Source organism: Dioscorea cayenensis, chromosome 1, assembly GCF_009730915.1.
Source record: "Dioscorea cayenensis subsp. rotundata cultivar TDr96_F1 chromosome 1, TDr96_F1_v2_PseudoChromosome.rev07_lg8_w22 25.fasta, whole genome shotgun sequence".
NCBI classification, from domain to species: Eukaryota; Viridiplantae; Streptophyta; class Magnoliopsida; order Dioscoreales; family Dioscoreaceae; genus Dioscorea; species Dioscorea cayenensis.
The window spans coordinates 993,743-1,009,033 of record NC_052471.1 but is presented as its reverse complement, the minus strand read 5'-3'; the positions used below and the strand labels follow the sequence as shown (position 1 = coordinate 1,009,033).

Sequence of the window (15,291 nt, the reverse complement as noted above, 5' to 3'; positions counted from 1 at the left end):
AATCTATAAATTTAAACTATTTGATGAAAAATATATGTTTCTATATTCAAATTCATATTTTTTTAAATTAATCAACTGTGAGATTGTTAGTTATTTAAACAGTAAAAATTAATTAATTTTACTTGTAACATAATCTGTGTGTGTGAGAGAGAGAAATTAACACTGAATGTGAAGCAGTAGTTAATTATATATATATATATAAATATGCATATGCATGTTCGCATCTAAACATCTAAAGAATGATATACCACACTAGCTAGCTCCTTCAACACAAATATACTATGTACCTCTCTAGAGGCATACGTACGTACATACATACATTATATATATATATATATATATATAGAGAGAGAGAGAGAGAGAGAGAGAAATACATAGCATATCACAGAGCAAGCAAAGCCTAGAGAAGCTAAATAGTATTCACTGCTAGCTCAAAACAATGTACAAAGTTATACAAATATGTATATATATATATATATATGTTTGTATATGATAAACAGTACTTGCAGTGAATGTGATGGCTTTGTTTAATGTATAACTTAGCCTGCAAGATCATGCAACAATTGAGCTCCCATCAAGTTCCTGTAAGGAAGGTTCTGAGCTTGATCACCATCCAAGATTGAGAATTGAACTGGTTGGCAATCGTCGAGGTTTTCTCGACTAAAGAATAAGGAGTGCTGTGAAGCCGGCGAGAACGAGAGGCTCATACCACCTCCGGAATGCTGCTGCAAGCCCAGAGTCAGTGATACGCCGTTACCGAAGTTTTGATGAGCTGCTGAGCATTCATTGTAGGATGGGAAATCAAGGTCGACGACACCGAAGTTGTCGGTGGTTTGAATTTGGTGGTGATGGTTCTTTTGGTGACTGTTGTTGATGATTGAGGAGAGTGAATCACTGTCATTCAGTATTGGCTTTTGGTCTTGATCTGAATGCATGAGCTGATTAGGGTTAGGGTTAGGGTTAGGGTTTGCAGTGTCTTCAGAATTGTTCTCCTGTTCCTTAACCTCTTCTAGATACATCTCCTCCACCATTGGCTTCCATAGCCTCACTCTTGCATTTATGAACCAGTTGGATACCTGAAATAACACATCATTTTTTTATTTATTTTATTTTATTTTTGGAGAAGAAACAATCAAATATGTATGCTTTGTCATTTTAGTATATATCGATAAAGCTTTATCGAATTCATATTTATATGTGTGTGTGTGTGTATTTCTTGATCGATATCGATATCGACTTACTTGGCTTCTTGTCAATCCTGTTTGTCGTGCTAGTATATGTTTATCGACATCGCTAGGATACCTGCAATGATCAAAATAAATAAGTTCATATTAATTCATTGTGGTGAAGTTCATTATCAAATGACAAAGTCTAAGTTTCACTTTGTCAATTAGCATCTAAACGAAAAACAAGAAATACATGACAAAAGAAAAAAGAGGAAGAAGATGAACAACAACAAAAGTATTGTTTGATTTCTCTCTCAATCTATTTGTCATTGAAAAATGAAAAGGATGTTTGAACTAATTAAGAGATATTATGAAGGTCTCATCAAGAAAGATATCTCACCAAATGTCCAAAGGAAAATCCAAAAAGTTAATTAAATTTTTTGAAAAAAATTTCGATTGATTAAGCAAAATGTATATGAAAGAATGTAATAGTGAAAGTAAAAAAAAAAGATGATTACGGATGAAGAAAATGCTCGAAAAGCCAAGCCCGAAGGACGGAGACCGAACGCTCCGGTAATCCTCTTTGCGGTCGCCATGGATGGCTCTCCATCATTCCTGCTTGTTGAAAAGCTTTTTGCTGTCTAAGACATTGATCAAGAAGCCGAAGCCTCGGAGTTTCGCCTTTAGTAGTTCCAGGAGCAACAGGATCCTTTTCGCCCATCGCCTTCCTCGTCGCCTTAATTTGAGCCACAATTCCATCTCTCAAACATCGAAAATGTCTCGACATGGCCTTTGATGCAAGTGTAGAGTAAACGGTGGCCGCACCGTCTCCGGCCACGGCCTCAAACGACGACACAACTGCTCTCATCTGCTCACAATACTTCCTGTATCTTCTATCCACCTGATCAAATTAATAAATCAAAGGAAACTAATTAAGACATGCATGTGATCATAAAGTAGATTAGCAGAAATGATAATAAGGATAAATAAATTAAGCAAAAGATGGTAGGTCCTCATTTATCAAGAAGGAGATTGAACTAGTAAGCTAGCAAGGTAGGAAGGCTAGATACTTAGATGCCTAAGTAAAGGAAGGGAATAGAGGTTTCTAAAAAGTGAAAAGGGAATTTCCCATATGGACACACTGTCCCTACCCTGAAGCACCCCAATGTTCAGAGTAATACTGGGACTCCTCCATAATTGAACCCCAAACAGATTAGGACACCCCCACACACATCCATACATCCACCCATAAGATAACAATTCAATGGCTCCTTTTCATTCTCTCATAATAAATAATAATAATAACAATAAAAAGAAGAAGAAAACAAGGAGAACAAAGTAACACACCTCTTCTAGCATGGACAGCAGTCTGGATTTTCTCTTCTGAAGCTCCAAAAGGTCCATGGAGAGTAGGGACTGAGTGAATGTGTTTGAAGATGATGAAGTTCCACCTTCTTCCCATTGGCTACTCCTTTGTTGCTTTTCTTTTGCTATTTTGTTGTTGTTGTTGTTGTTGCTGCTGCTGCTGCCTAAGTTACAGAACTCATTGAGTAGTTCTTGAGCTGGTGTTAAGTATTTGGAACTTCTCAATTGCATGCTTTGGCTTTGTGGAGCTGATGGACTTGGAATATATGTTGTGTAGAACCTCCCATCTTGAATCACCATCTGTTGTTGCTGTTGCTGTTGCTGTTGATGATGATGATGATTTGTAGTTAATGATTTTGCGAACAAAGTATCGGCCGGAAACAGCGAAAGCCCAGCTAGTTGTTGTTGTTGGTGGTGGTGGTGGTGGTGTTGATCGGAATTAACACCGGAAGGCGGAAACAAGCATCGAAGCGATGAATCATCGACGATCAATCTTCCGGCATGCTGCTGCTGCTGCTGCTGTTGCCATGGATTACCATCATGTGTTACTATTATATCATTATGATGAGTGTTATTGCCGTTGGTAGTATCATCATCATCATCAGTGTTGAAACCTCTCCATAAACTAGGGTTTTGTGACTGGTGTCCTCCTCTATGATTCTTTGATGGTATACCTAACATCTCCATCCCTGCTTGTAAGTTAAACAGCTCCGGTCCTTGATCGAAACCTTGCGTGACCGATGCCGGGTTTTCTCCGGTGAACTCCGTATAGTACCGTGCCTCTTGTGCCATCACAAACAAACTAAAAACTCTCTCTCTCTCTATATATATATATAACAACTCCTTCAATTCAATCAAACCTACACAATCACATATAAGCATGTTTTCATGCATGATATTATAAATCTTGAAATAAATAAATAAATAAATAAATAAAAAAAGAAAGAAAGAGAAGAAGAGATGCTCACCTTGAGCTTCATTAAGAAGAAGAAGAAGAAGAAGAAGAAGAAGAAGAAGAAGGAGAGAGTACTGATAGTCCTTTGATCAAGTGATCACAAGAAGAGAGAAGCTAGGAACTTAAAAAAAGGGAGTTCCAAAACTAGAAAAACAGAGAGATAGAAACAAAGCAATAAGGGAGTAGTATATGGTACTAACTGCATGGTCTTAATGATCACAACTTTATTTATTGCTGTTTGCTTTCCTTAGCTACTGGAAAAAGAGTGGTTGATTTAGGATTGACACGAATCCCCACACTTCCTTTTCCTTCATCTCTTCTTTCCTTCAATCTCCTCCCATGATCTCTTCTTCTTCTTCATCATCATCATCATCATGTTCATGTTCATGTTCATGCTCATATCCATGTTCATCACCTTCTGCAAGTACTACTATTCTACTCTTCATCACAAACTTAATTCCATGCTTTTATTACTACTGGTACTATAAGATTAAAAAACAAGAAACAACAGCATAAACAACAATAACAATAACAACAACAACAACAACAACAACAAGAGATTGAAGGTTGGAAATTAGAGGAAGAGGAAGAGGAGGGAGGAGTGGGATAGATGCGAGTGGGAAAATATTCGGAAAAGTGGAAGTGGTCCAGAGAGCTTGGTTCCCAACTAATTCCCATTAAAATGAGAATTAAAGAAGGGAGAAGCAATAGCATCATGGGACCGCACACTCCTTCTCTTCATCTTCTCCTTATACTATTCTTCTACTTGTTTTTCTTATTGCCCTTGTGGACCTGTGGTCCTTCTTCTCCTACTACTACTTATTATTTTTATTTCATTTTTTTTATTAATAATAATAATTATTATTATATATATATGGGAACAAAATTAGAAAGATTTTTTTTTTTCTTTTGTAAGATAAGATTTATAAAACAAAATTAAGAAAAGGTCTTTGTTTTTTCTTAATATAAAATTTATAGGACAAAAATTCTAGAAGAGCTGCTATTAGAAAATATATATTAAGATGTTTTTTTATAATATATATATATATATTATAAAATTTAGGAGGACGGTTATCCTACTATGATGCATTAGTCTAAGTGGAAATACATAATATTTAATTTAAATTATTCACTTGCTTTGTATTATCTTATGGATGACTAGTTTGATGGGATCAGGGAAATATTTTACTTCTTGTATGATAGATAAATTTGATTCAACCTAAAAGTTTGTTCACAAAAATTACAATTAGTGATTTTTATTAATTTATGATGATATTTGAGATGTCGTAGCGTAGACTCAACCTAGTCGTCATCGTAAATTTAGATTCTTTCAAAATATCAAAATTTATTTTATTAAATTTAAAATGACCTAAAAATATATTTTTAATCAAGTATTCTAGATGGAGTTTGACGTTAACTCCATCTAGTCTGGAATGCGCGTTTAATTAAACAATTGTTTATTAAAACTATCCATAAATAACAAAACTATATTCCACCAAATTCAAATATATTACTCTAATAACATTATCAATATCTTCGTATTATACATAATTAAACAACTATGTCACGATAACAAATAATAGAAAAAAAATTGGCGTCATCTATGAATCATCCTCTCATGGCTCACATCGAAGGAAAACTGAATTAGAATATCGATGATGACAACAACAATAACAATAATAATAATGATAATAATAACAATAATAACAACAAAAATAGGGATGCTATGTCAATGAGCATGCAAGGGAAAAATGGTGCACATACACACAATGTATGTAGGGGGCCATGGACTTGGTTAAATTGCAAATTAAATGGGTGTGAAAGTATATGATTAATTAGTAATAAATTAATAGAGTGATTGTGTCATTTAGTTGATTGTAAGGTTGTGTTTATTTGGAGATGCATTGGAGGAGATAGCTAGACTCCATGCATGGGTGCGTACCTCTCACGTCTCTTTTTCTATGCATGAAGATGACCCACACATTTTCCCCCTTCTCACTTGATTAAATGACTAGATTATTTCACCTCACACAATTGATATTGAGTAAGTTTTTATATTGAAAATTACATGGGAGATTGGTTTTTTTTGTTGTTGTTGAGATTTTAACATTCTTTAATTTTTTACTATATTATATTATATTTTTTATAATATATAAATGAAACGCCTGATTTATATTCAATCATGCTAAAATTATGCTCTAATAGAAAGATTCAATGGGTCTTTTTCTACAACGACTTTGATTTTTCTTTTTATATAATGGTCTTTTATAATTTTTTCGATCAAAATATGAGGATAACATGGGTTAGATTTTTTTTGTTTGTATTTTATTCTTTTTTCTATGTAGTTTTTACAAGGTACATAATATTATTGAACTATGTAAACTTTGTATTTTCTATATGAATATTTTTGTGATTGTTTTTTAGATTCATTTATTTTTATAAACTTCATGAACATTACTTGATGATTTGTTATTCAAATATAGTGCAAAATTTTAATTATTATTTATAAGTTTATTGAAAAAATCAAAAAGTTTCGAATAATTTTATTTTATTTTCCATTATATGGAATACATGAAGAAGAGAATATAAGTCATTTCAATATATTTTGGGGGCCTATATATATATTTGTGGAAAACTAAAGATTTCTTTTATTTGATAAATTGTGTATTAATGTGATTGTTTTTTGGAATTGTAGGTAAGGCTAGGGAGCTTTTTAGCATGATGATTGGGTTGAGGATGAGAAAAAAGGGGGGCTTTTTAATAGTAGTGATAAATGATAAAGAGAGAAAGGGACTAGTGGAGATGAGGCTTGTAGTGCCATGACTTGTTTGAGTCTCTCATCATCCTTTGTTTTTTTAATTCATTCACCATCTTTTTTGTGTGCTCTTCTTCTTTTCCATCATGCTAGTCTTTTCCCTCCCCCCTTATCTTTTTCTTATGCTTTCAATTATTATTATTATTATTATTATTATTATTATTATTGTAGCGAAGTGGATTTAGCTACTATAGTATCAATAATATTTAATGGTGAGTCCTCTTTGTCAAATCAAGATGTGTTTCGGTTGGTAGCATGAATATAAATATATATATATATATATATATATGGGTAAACATCAATTGTGATAGTATTTAAAATTCAAAGTTGCTGTTTTTTGAAAATTCTTAATGATAGCTATTAGATGATAATTTAACGGTTATTATATAGATAAAAAACTATTCAGAATTAATATTGTTCACTATGCATTGATTATTATTTTTGTATTGATTAGCATTATTGTTGGGTACTGTCTATAAACATGATGATATCCGACTGTACTATGGAATTTTTCTACATTTGAAATCTAAAAACATCTCTAGACGACATGTGCTATCATTGTAAGTCAGAATCTTAGTTTCTTGTTGATGCATGTGCCGTTAGAAAACTTGCATTTGTCACTTTTTTGTTTGTCTTTGACCAAAAGGATTTTTTAGAAGCCAGATCGCTCTAAATCAAATCCCGACCAAGCATTGAAAGCCTTCTAAAAAAGATAAATACATCATGCCATGTATTTTTTTTCTATATTTAAAAACTATCAAATTTAAAAATCATCCGTTCAAACAGTCCAAACTTCTACCACTATAATCAAACTCCACTGATATGCAATTTGTTGCATTAATCACTCTTGGTAGCTCTTTTATTTTTCCATTCAAATGTGGAATATTGTATTCGTTCTTCTTTTTACTCTCTCTGTTCTTTTTTTATCTGTCATAAACCCCTATGTTCTTTTTTATCTGTTATAAACACATATTTCTTTTTATCTGTTATTTTCTAATATCTAGAAGCATATATTATTATTTTTTCCAAAATTACCCTAACATTTTATTCAATTTTTTTCTTGAAATTAAATATGAGAGAGAAATGTGAAGGTATAAATTAGGGGTAATTTTTAGAAAGAGAACAAACTTTTTATAAAAGTGTGTGAAATAACTAAATTTATTGGTATGTGAAATTCGAGTTATTCACGACAGATAAAAAAGAACGGAGGGAGTAATACATTCTTGATCAATCAATTTTATTTAAAAAAAATGGTCATTCTTTTATTATTATTTAATCAATTAACTATTGTTATCAAAATAAAAATAATAAACTCAGACACTAATCCATAATTAACAAAAATTTTTCTGTTTCCCCCAACCCCACAACAAAAATAACTAATTTGGTAGCTTAAAAGCAAAGCAAGAGCAAAGGGGGACACAAACAAGAGTAGCTCAATAGCGTGACCGTTTGCAAGAGCCATCAGGTGTGGAGGATGCAGCGTCAACGGCACCGACACGTGAAAGGACACGTGAAAGGCCAATTCCATCCAATCAAAATCCGCCACGTCAGAGTCCATGGCGTGTTTTCCAACATAGCTCAACAGCAGCTGTTCCGTACAACCGGATTGGTCCGTGAATGGTTGGTTCTCTATTCTCTCTCTCTCTCTTTGTGTTTTTGTGATGTTGGTGGTGGGGCCCATCATCTCGTCGACCAATCCCATGTTATTCCTTTCAAACTCCGACCTCTTTCTCTCCCCCTCTGCCCTATGCCTAGGGTGGGTGTGGGCCCACAACATCCCCCCTATGTAGGTTCCGGGGTTAGGGTGGGGCCCACTCTTCCTGGAAGATTTTAAGCTTAGAAAGGGACACATATATATATATATATATAAAAGAAGGTTTATAACTTTATACAACGTGTACATAATATTATATATATATATATTTATGCATATGATTGATGAGAACATGACGTCATCGGATATATATATATATATATATATTCAAAGAAAGAACGAAGAAAATAACTGTGTAATTTTATAAACACAATATTTTTGTCTGTTTTATTTATCAATATGATAACTTGATAAGAAGTCACACATGCATGGCTTTTGCACATCCTAGTAGTTGGTAGGTTGTTGGAAATATAACCCTAAATTAAAATTTAAAAATAACATGAAAAATGTGTATTATTTCTAGATAAAATAATCTTTCTTTACTAACCATAGCATTCATTGAGTTAAAGGCAATGGTGGAGATGGGCTGAATATTGAGCCCCTTCCAGATGGGCTTGAAGCCCAACATACTACTACTATTTTATAGAGAGAGATTGATCATATTAACCATTTATTAAAGTAAATCCAATTTCAATGATAAATTTTTTTTTCTTTGACAAATAATTGAAATTTGAAACCTTTATTCCAAATTATTCCAAATTATTCCAATGACAACCAAACACAAACTTATAACCACTGGTATCACAATAGAGTCAATACACTAGTTTTGAAAGGGAAGTTCAAAATAGAGATGGCAAGGCTATTCCAAAATCCTCTAACATGACCTTACTTGTCTCTAATGGAATCAACCAAAACTCTTTCATGTGACAAGTCAAGCATGGATGGTGTCCTTGAAATTTGTCTATTGAGAAGGATTACTTTAAGGTAAAGAGTCCTCTTGGAATTGGTATACATTAAGATAATTAAGGTTTGTATTGGATTTGGTGGAAAAAACAGAGAGCAACAAATTATAAACCAACAAAAGAATTGTTCTATTGTGTTTGTTTTAACGGAGAAAAAAAAAAATCAAATGGATAAAAAGATTGACTAACACATTGAAATGTATGGTTTTCGAATAGATTAAATTCAATTAAAATCAAATTTAATTCGATCTGATTTAATTGGTCAGAGGTTAGGTCAAGGAATTGTAAGGCTAAAAAGAAATCCACGTCACCTTCTAATTAAAGACATGGCAAAGCTTAATTTAAGCTTTAATGCTGTCTTTAAGTTTCAGCATCCATGAGGGTCCCAAATCTTAGCATGACTTGATGTGAAAGCCTAACAAATTCCCCCTTTTCTAAAGTCCTCTTATTTGTTCTATGCTATGGACAATGAGCAAAGGGCCAAAGTTATCTTCATGATGATTAATGGTGTCTCAACATCATGTTTATGAGTCACAAATACAAAATTTTGGCCCTGATTAAATGCTGCCATGACTTAAACCAGTGCACTTAAACTAACCTTATCTCCAAGACTTAGTCAAACAAAGGTCACAACACTAATACGAAAATATCGTCACCAAATGACAAGCTTTGTGTTAGCCCTGATATGATTATGTTTGCAGAATGAAATTGGAATAGGACAAACAATCAAAGCAAATATCAAACTTTTTGAATTCAAATTCAAGCTTGTACACTCTAAAATGGCCATGTTTCAAATAATATCTTTCCAATGATATTTTCCAATTGCATACTTCATCTAAAAGTTATACTCCCAGATATTTGAAATTGAGGGGTACCGGGTACATATCTAAAATTGATAGGGAATCTATTGAAAGTTTTCTTGAATCTTGTACTGCAAAAATTCCTCAAAGCATTGATTTTCAAACCTAATTATTTTGCAACCTAAATCTAATAACTGCTTTGAGTTAATTGTCTTCTCAGTTCATACACATCTCTTCTAGTGTTTTGAATGGTGGACCTTGTGAGTGGTTCAAGTATATGTGCTGAAAAAGATATCTAATTTAATCGATATTCATAGCAGACACAAAAATCTCTAGTCATTTAGACATCTTGTGATTAAAAGAATGCAAAAACCTTCTCTTGTCGAAAGCAATAGTTTTACTTTTGGTACATACCAATATAATATTCCGTGGTTTATATTGAGTACAGACGGTGACAATATTTCATATTCATGAGCAAAGATAAGGAGATCATATTATGAGATAAATAATGGTGAGGAACAGAGTACTTAAATATTGTTGGTTTGCTAATTCAAAAGCGAGTAAAGGACTTTACCTATCAAGATATAAGGTTTCAACCAAAATGAGGGAACCAGGATGGTCCAGAGGTCATGCAATTGTAGTTCAGTTCACCAGGTCTTGCAGTTTTCTGCCTGCATTTTACCACTGAAACTTGTCACCAGATATATAGGTTATAAGAGCAGATTTTAAAAAAGTAAAAGATAGTTATGTTAAACAAGGAGTACCACTCTTGGTCAGTCAACATGGCTTCAGTTAAGCCGAATGCTTTAAGTTCCTGACTATTATGATGCACAAGGAGACTGTACCTGTTGTTATCAGTGCAAAAATGGCAGTTTTCAGAAAATTAATACTACCTTATAAACCAAGAATAGTTTTGATTGAGGACATTTTAAATTATTGCAATAGTGGTGATGAGTCTGGTTTCTTCAACTTGCAGATATACTTTCAGCTTCATCAGTTGATTAAAAAGGAGCGCACTAAATAATAGTATAATAATAACAAAGAATGTGGAGTCACACATTCCAGCTTTTATTATCAATATTAAAATTCCCATTTGGTGAATATACACTGAAACTCCCACAGATAAGTTTCTGAAAATAGTAAAAGTAAGTGACATGTAAAGCAAAGAACTGCAAGCCTGACACTATCTTTATCACACTCAGCTATTATTGCATGGATATGAACAGAGATGTGAGATGATTTCCATGATCTTACCATCATATCAGTAACCATAAAAACGCAGACAGAGTTAAGACTCTAATTAGATTTAGGACAAACAAAAATATAGTGGAAAATTCATGGCTCCTTGACGCTTTATTTCTTAAGCAATAAGCATTCAGTTCATGTTGGTAATACCAGCAAAGAAGATGTAGCATATAATAGCAGCATATAAATATATGTACACATACATATAGATTCTAGAAACTATAATGAAAACATTATAGTGGCCAAAAAACAAATCCTGATTTCCTGATATGCAGCTTTACCATTATCTTACAATATGCCATTAAAGCCTAATGCTTCCAAAAATAGGATTACATCATAGCAACGAACATATTTTAGGTGTAGAAAACAGTCATCACTGAGTGACAATGGAATCATCATCAAGGTATAAGATGTTCATTGTGCTATTGAATATTTTCAATTTTTATTGTTCTGGCATATTTCAAATAGTCAAAGCAAAATCAAAGCAGAACATATGGAATCAATATAAACTTAGAAATGATACAAAATGATCTAGTAATCTACAAAACTGGGACAACATCATATTACAACATTTATGCAATAAGAGTGATTACCTTCCACCAAATCCAGTTTGCATAACTAACATTCCCCCATTGTCAAAATTATTAAGGCCCTCAAATTGCTCGACAGTCCATTTATACCATCTCATGAGGAAAACTCTCAATGTCAGGCCATGTGATACAATCACCAAGTTCATGTTTGGGGTCCTTTCCCCAGGTGGCTGAAAGCGGCCAATGTCAATATCTGCCCTGAGGGTCTCCCTAAAGCCTGTAGCAGTAACACTGCATATTATGAAGTTCTGCAGCTTAGAGAAAAAGGTTAGCAAAGTCAAGGGATGAATTTGAGTTTTCTACCACAAAATCAAAATGTCATGAGCACACATGGCTATTTATGGCATTGTAATACCTGTTATTCGGTCATAGACATCAGCAGCAGATTCACCATTGGGAAAACGGTAGAAGAAACGGCCATAGCGGCGGCGAATTTCTTTCTCAACTCGCATCCTTTCTCTATCCTGAAAGTTTCCTTTTTGCACAAGTGAAGAGAAGAAAGGAATACATATCAGCCGGAACAAGAGTAGAAATTATCATATAATGCAAAAGTAGTGGAAAGAAAGCACTAGATGATGAAGAACAAGCATTGGTGATTGAACCATCACAAGGGGTCTCTAACATGCATTTTTTCTCTAAATCTGATCCCACTGCAACTGCAACAAAAGTAGATCATCTATTCAAGTTTCTCTACTCCTGAATTCTAAACTTCTGGCCAACATCCAAGGGTCTTTGACAAAGAAAGCCTTGGCATTGTTTCATAATTCTTTCTCCAAATGTATTGGCAGCACTACTTTCTTTAACTTGCTTAAACGCTATCTTTACAACCACATGAAAATTTTACAAATGCTGAATAAATATTAATTATATTCAGTAAACTCCATTCTCCTCCCTGTGGGATCCTTCAAATTGTACTCTTGAACACAAAAGATGGAATATAATTCCCTGATTCTCATGCTTCATATAAAAAATGAACTCCATTCTCTTCAAATGTAGTGTTATGGGATAAAATTCACCGACTTTCACACTCATGACCTCATTCCCCCTATTTATACTGTTCCACCGCCAATCCTAAAAACATTGCAACATAGTTCTTCTACATTTCAATCCCTAGATAGGCTAATTCCTACACTGCTAACATTCTCCACTGTGATTTGCTTCACCAACTATCCTCATTCCATTATTCAGAAAAAAAAAAACTAATAAAAACAGCAAAGAAAGTAAAATGTATATAATCTCAAAATTTATCAAGTAAAATTGAAATCAAAATCAAGGATAAAGTTTCAGTAGATTAAACCAAAATCCTGCTCTCTCAAACGGGGCTCCTCGCGCACCCCAACAATCCTCGACCTATCGAAGGCCCGGCCAACGCCCTGGAGAGTCTCAAGCGTGCGCCGATACGGAGAGACATAGAAGTAGACCTTCCAGTCATTATCCCCATCAGAGGAGACCAGTTCCCTGATCCTTCTCCCGCAGGCCTCAGCATCGTCCCAACCCTTGGCAGTCAGGCCGATGCGAGGGTCAGGGACGCGAGTATAAACGCTCTCATCAACGTTGCCCTCGCTCTGGCCATGGCGCACAAGGATTATCCGCCGGGGGCCGGGGTGGAGGTGATGGGACGACGGCGGAGGGGAGCTTCTCGGGGAAGTAAAGGGAGGGGACGTGGTTGTGGCGGCGGCCGTGGCCAAGGGAGTCCTCGCAGCAGCGGAAGCGGGAGGAGGAGAGGAGGGAGGAGGACGCCATTGGAGACGATTTGGGGATGATGATGATGATGATGATGATGATGATGATGCGCTTCGATATATGGACCGTTAGCTTTGTTTTGTTTTCTTGTGTGATTTGGAGGGAAGGGAGTGGGGGCCACTTCTTGATTAAAAAAAATTTTTATTTTATTTTCATAATTTTAAGTGTGTGTGTATATAATAATTTTAAAAAAAAATACATTTGGGTTTTTATTTTTATTTTTTTATTTGTTCATTTTATCTGATTCATGTGGATTAAAAAAATAATCAGTTGAAGTTAATTAATGATCTAAATTTTATAAAAAATTATATTAACTTTTCATAGTTATTTTTATTCAAAACATATTTTAAACAAATGTGTTATTTATTGAATATTGTAGAGATATAGAGTAAATTATTAAATTTCAAAAATAATATTTAATACTTCATAAGTTTTCTATACAGACAAATAAAAATAAGCAATGAAAAACTGAAAAATAAAACAAGTAAAAAAGATATGAGGAAGTCATTGTTTGTTCTTGGTCATTATATTGACCTAAACTAAATGACTCATAGCCTATTGATATATTGCTCTATTATTAAGAAGAACGAGTATAAGACATTTAAGAATTTTAAAGTTCGAGTCTCACTAAATATAGTGGTGGTAGTATGTCTTTTTATTATGGGTGAGTGCTGCTCAAACCTTGTGTTGTTAAGTGAGAGACAGTAAATTGGATGATCAATTTTTAACGCAACTGATGTAAATTGGGTTTGTTACTTTCGAGAAAAAAAAAATTTATTTTGACCTAAAAACTTTGAAAATATATTTATTTTGACCTAAAACATATGGAAGTTTATTTATTTTTGTTTCACCAATAATGTGTGTGTGTGGGTGTGTTAGGATTATGAAACTAATGAAATAAGAGGTGGATCATTTGTAGTCTCCGAGTCAAAAGAAATAAACATTTAAAATTAAATTTTCGGAAGAAATTCATATTTCATATAATTTGGAAAATTTTAAAATTATGTAGATGTATTTGTAAATAATATATTTTTATTATTATACATAATATTATATTATTTATATTTGTGTTGCCAGCAAATAACATTTGTTTGGCGAATTCTGTAACATTTGTGCTCTTTGCCTGCCTAACAAAACTAATACTTTATATAAGAACCGGATGTCAATAATCAATTTTTATATAAATTAATTATTAACAAAATTATAAACTAATGTAATAATAATTTAATCTTACAACTATTAATAACTCAACTTTATAAAATCACTATTGGCTTTAAAAATAACTTGCAATCATACCAAAATTGATCTTGCTTTAAAAAAAAAAGAAAGTGAAAGGAATAGATGACCAATGAGACTTCCATCTTTAGATGCACCTTAATTGACATACGAAATAAGCGGTGTTTTTTTCCTTTTTTTATTATTTTTCCTTATTTATATTAATTTTGCTTACTTTCAAATACAAAATTTATTTTTACATGGTACTTTAACATAACACGGAGTTGGCTGCTTTCCGTGTTTTTTTCCTTTCTACTATTTGCAATATTTATATTAAACTTGTTTACTTGTTAAAAAAAAAATTACATAGATACAAAAAATACTTAAACAAAATGAAATATGAATAACTCATAGACTTACAATTATTACCTTAACAAATTTGTAGTCTCATCACATTTGAGCTAAAGTTTAAATTAATCTTTTTTTACATGACAAAAATATCATACACAAGAACCTAATAAAAAATAACACAATAATAATAATAATAATACCTTTTCAATAATAATAATCATAATAATAATAAAATATTCATCTTCAAACTATGTGCTTGATTTGAATGGACCGCCACACATACCTCTCAAGTTTTACCTTTTGACTTCTCTGTTCTATAAATATATATATATATATATAATATATATATAATCACACAGAGTCTTCTGCCTAACAATCACAACAAGGCACTCAAAATACTAAAAATCAAAACCTTTTAATTATCAAACAT

At 33.0% G+C, this 15,291-nt stretch overlaps 1 protein-coding gene and 1 pseudogene across 2 annotated transcripts; both read right to left on the bottom strand.

Moving 5' to 3' along the window:
- Window positions 1–382: 382 nt before the first annotated feature.
- LOC120261994 (homeobox protein BEL1 homolog) lies at window positions 383–4,253 on the bottom strand. 2 transcript variants are annotated; one of them, XM_039270038.1, is made up of 5 exons: window positions 3,500–4,253; window positions 2,514–3,391; window positions 1,685–2,067; window positions 1,242–1,302; window positions 383–1,076 (listed from the first exon to the last, which is right to left on the bottom strand). In XM_039270038.1, the coding sequence occupies exons 2-5, from the start codon at window positions 3,321–3,323 to the stop codon at window positions 540–542; spliced, it is 1,791 nt and encodes a 596-aa protein (XP_039125972.1). In that variant the 5' UTR covers window positions 3,324–3,391; window positions 3,500–4,253; the 3' UTR covers window positions 383–539. The 2 variants fall into 2 exon arrangements, with proteins under 2 accessions (XP_039125972.1, XP_039125964.1); XM_039270030.1 differs by lacking the exon at window positions 3,500–4,253 and having other exon boundaries at window positions 2,514–3,459.
- A 5,827-nt stretch (window positions 4,254–10,080) lies between these two features.
- Window positions 10,081–13,332, bottom strand: LOC120261416 (annotated as a pseudogene).
- Window positions 13,333–15,291: the final 1,959 nt, after the last annotated feature.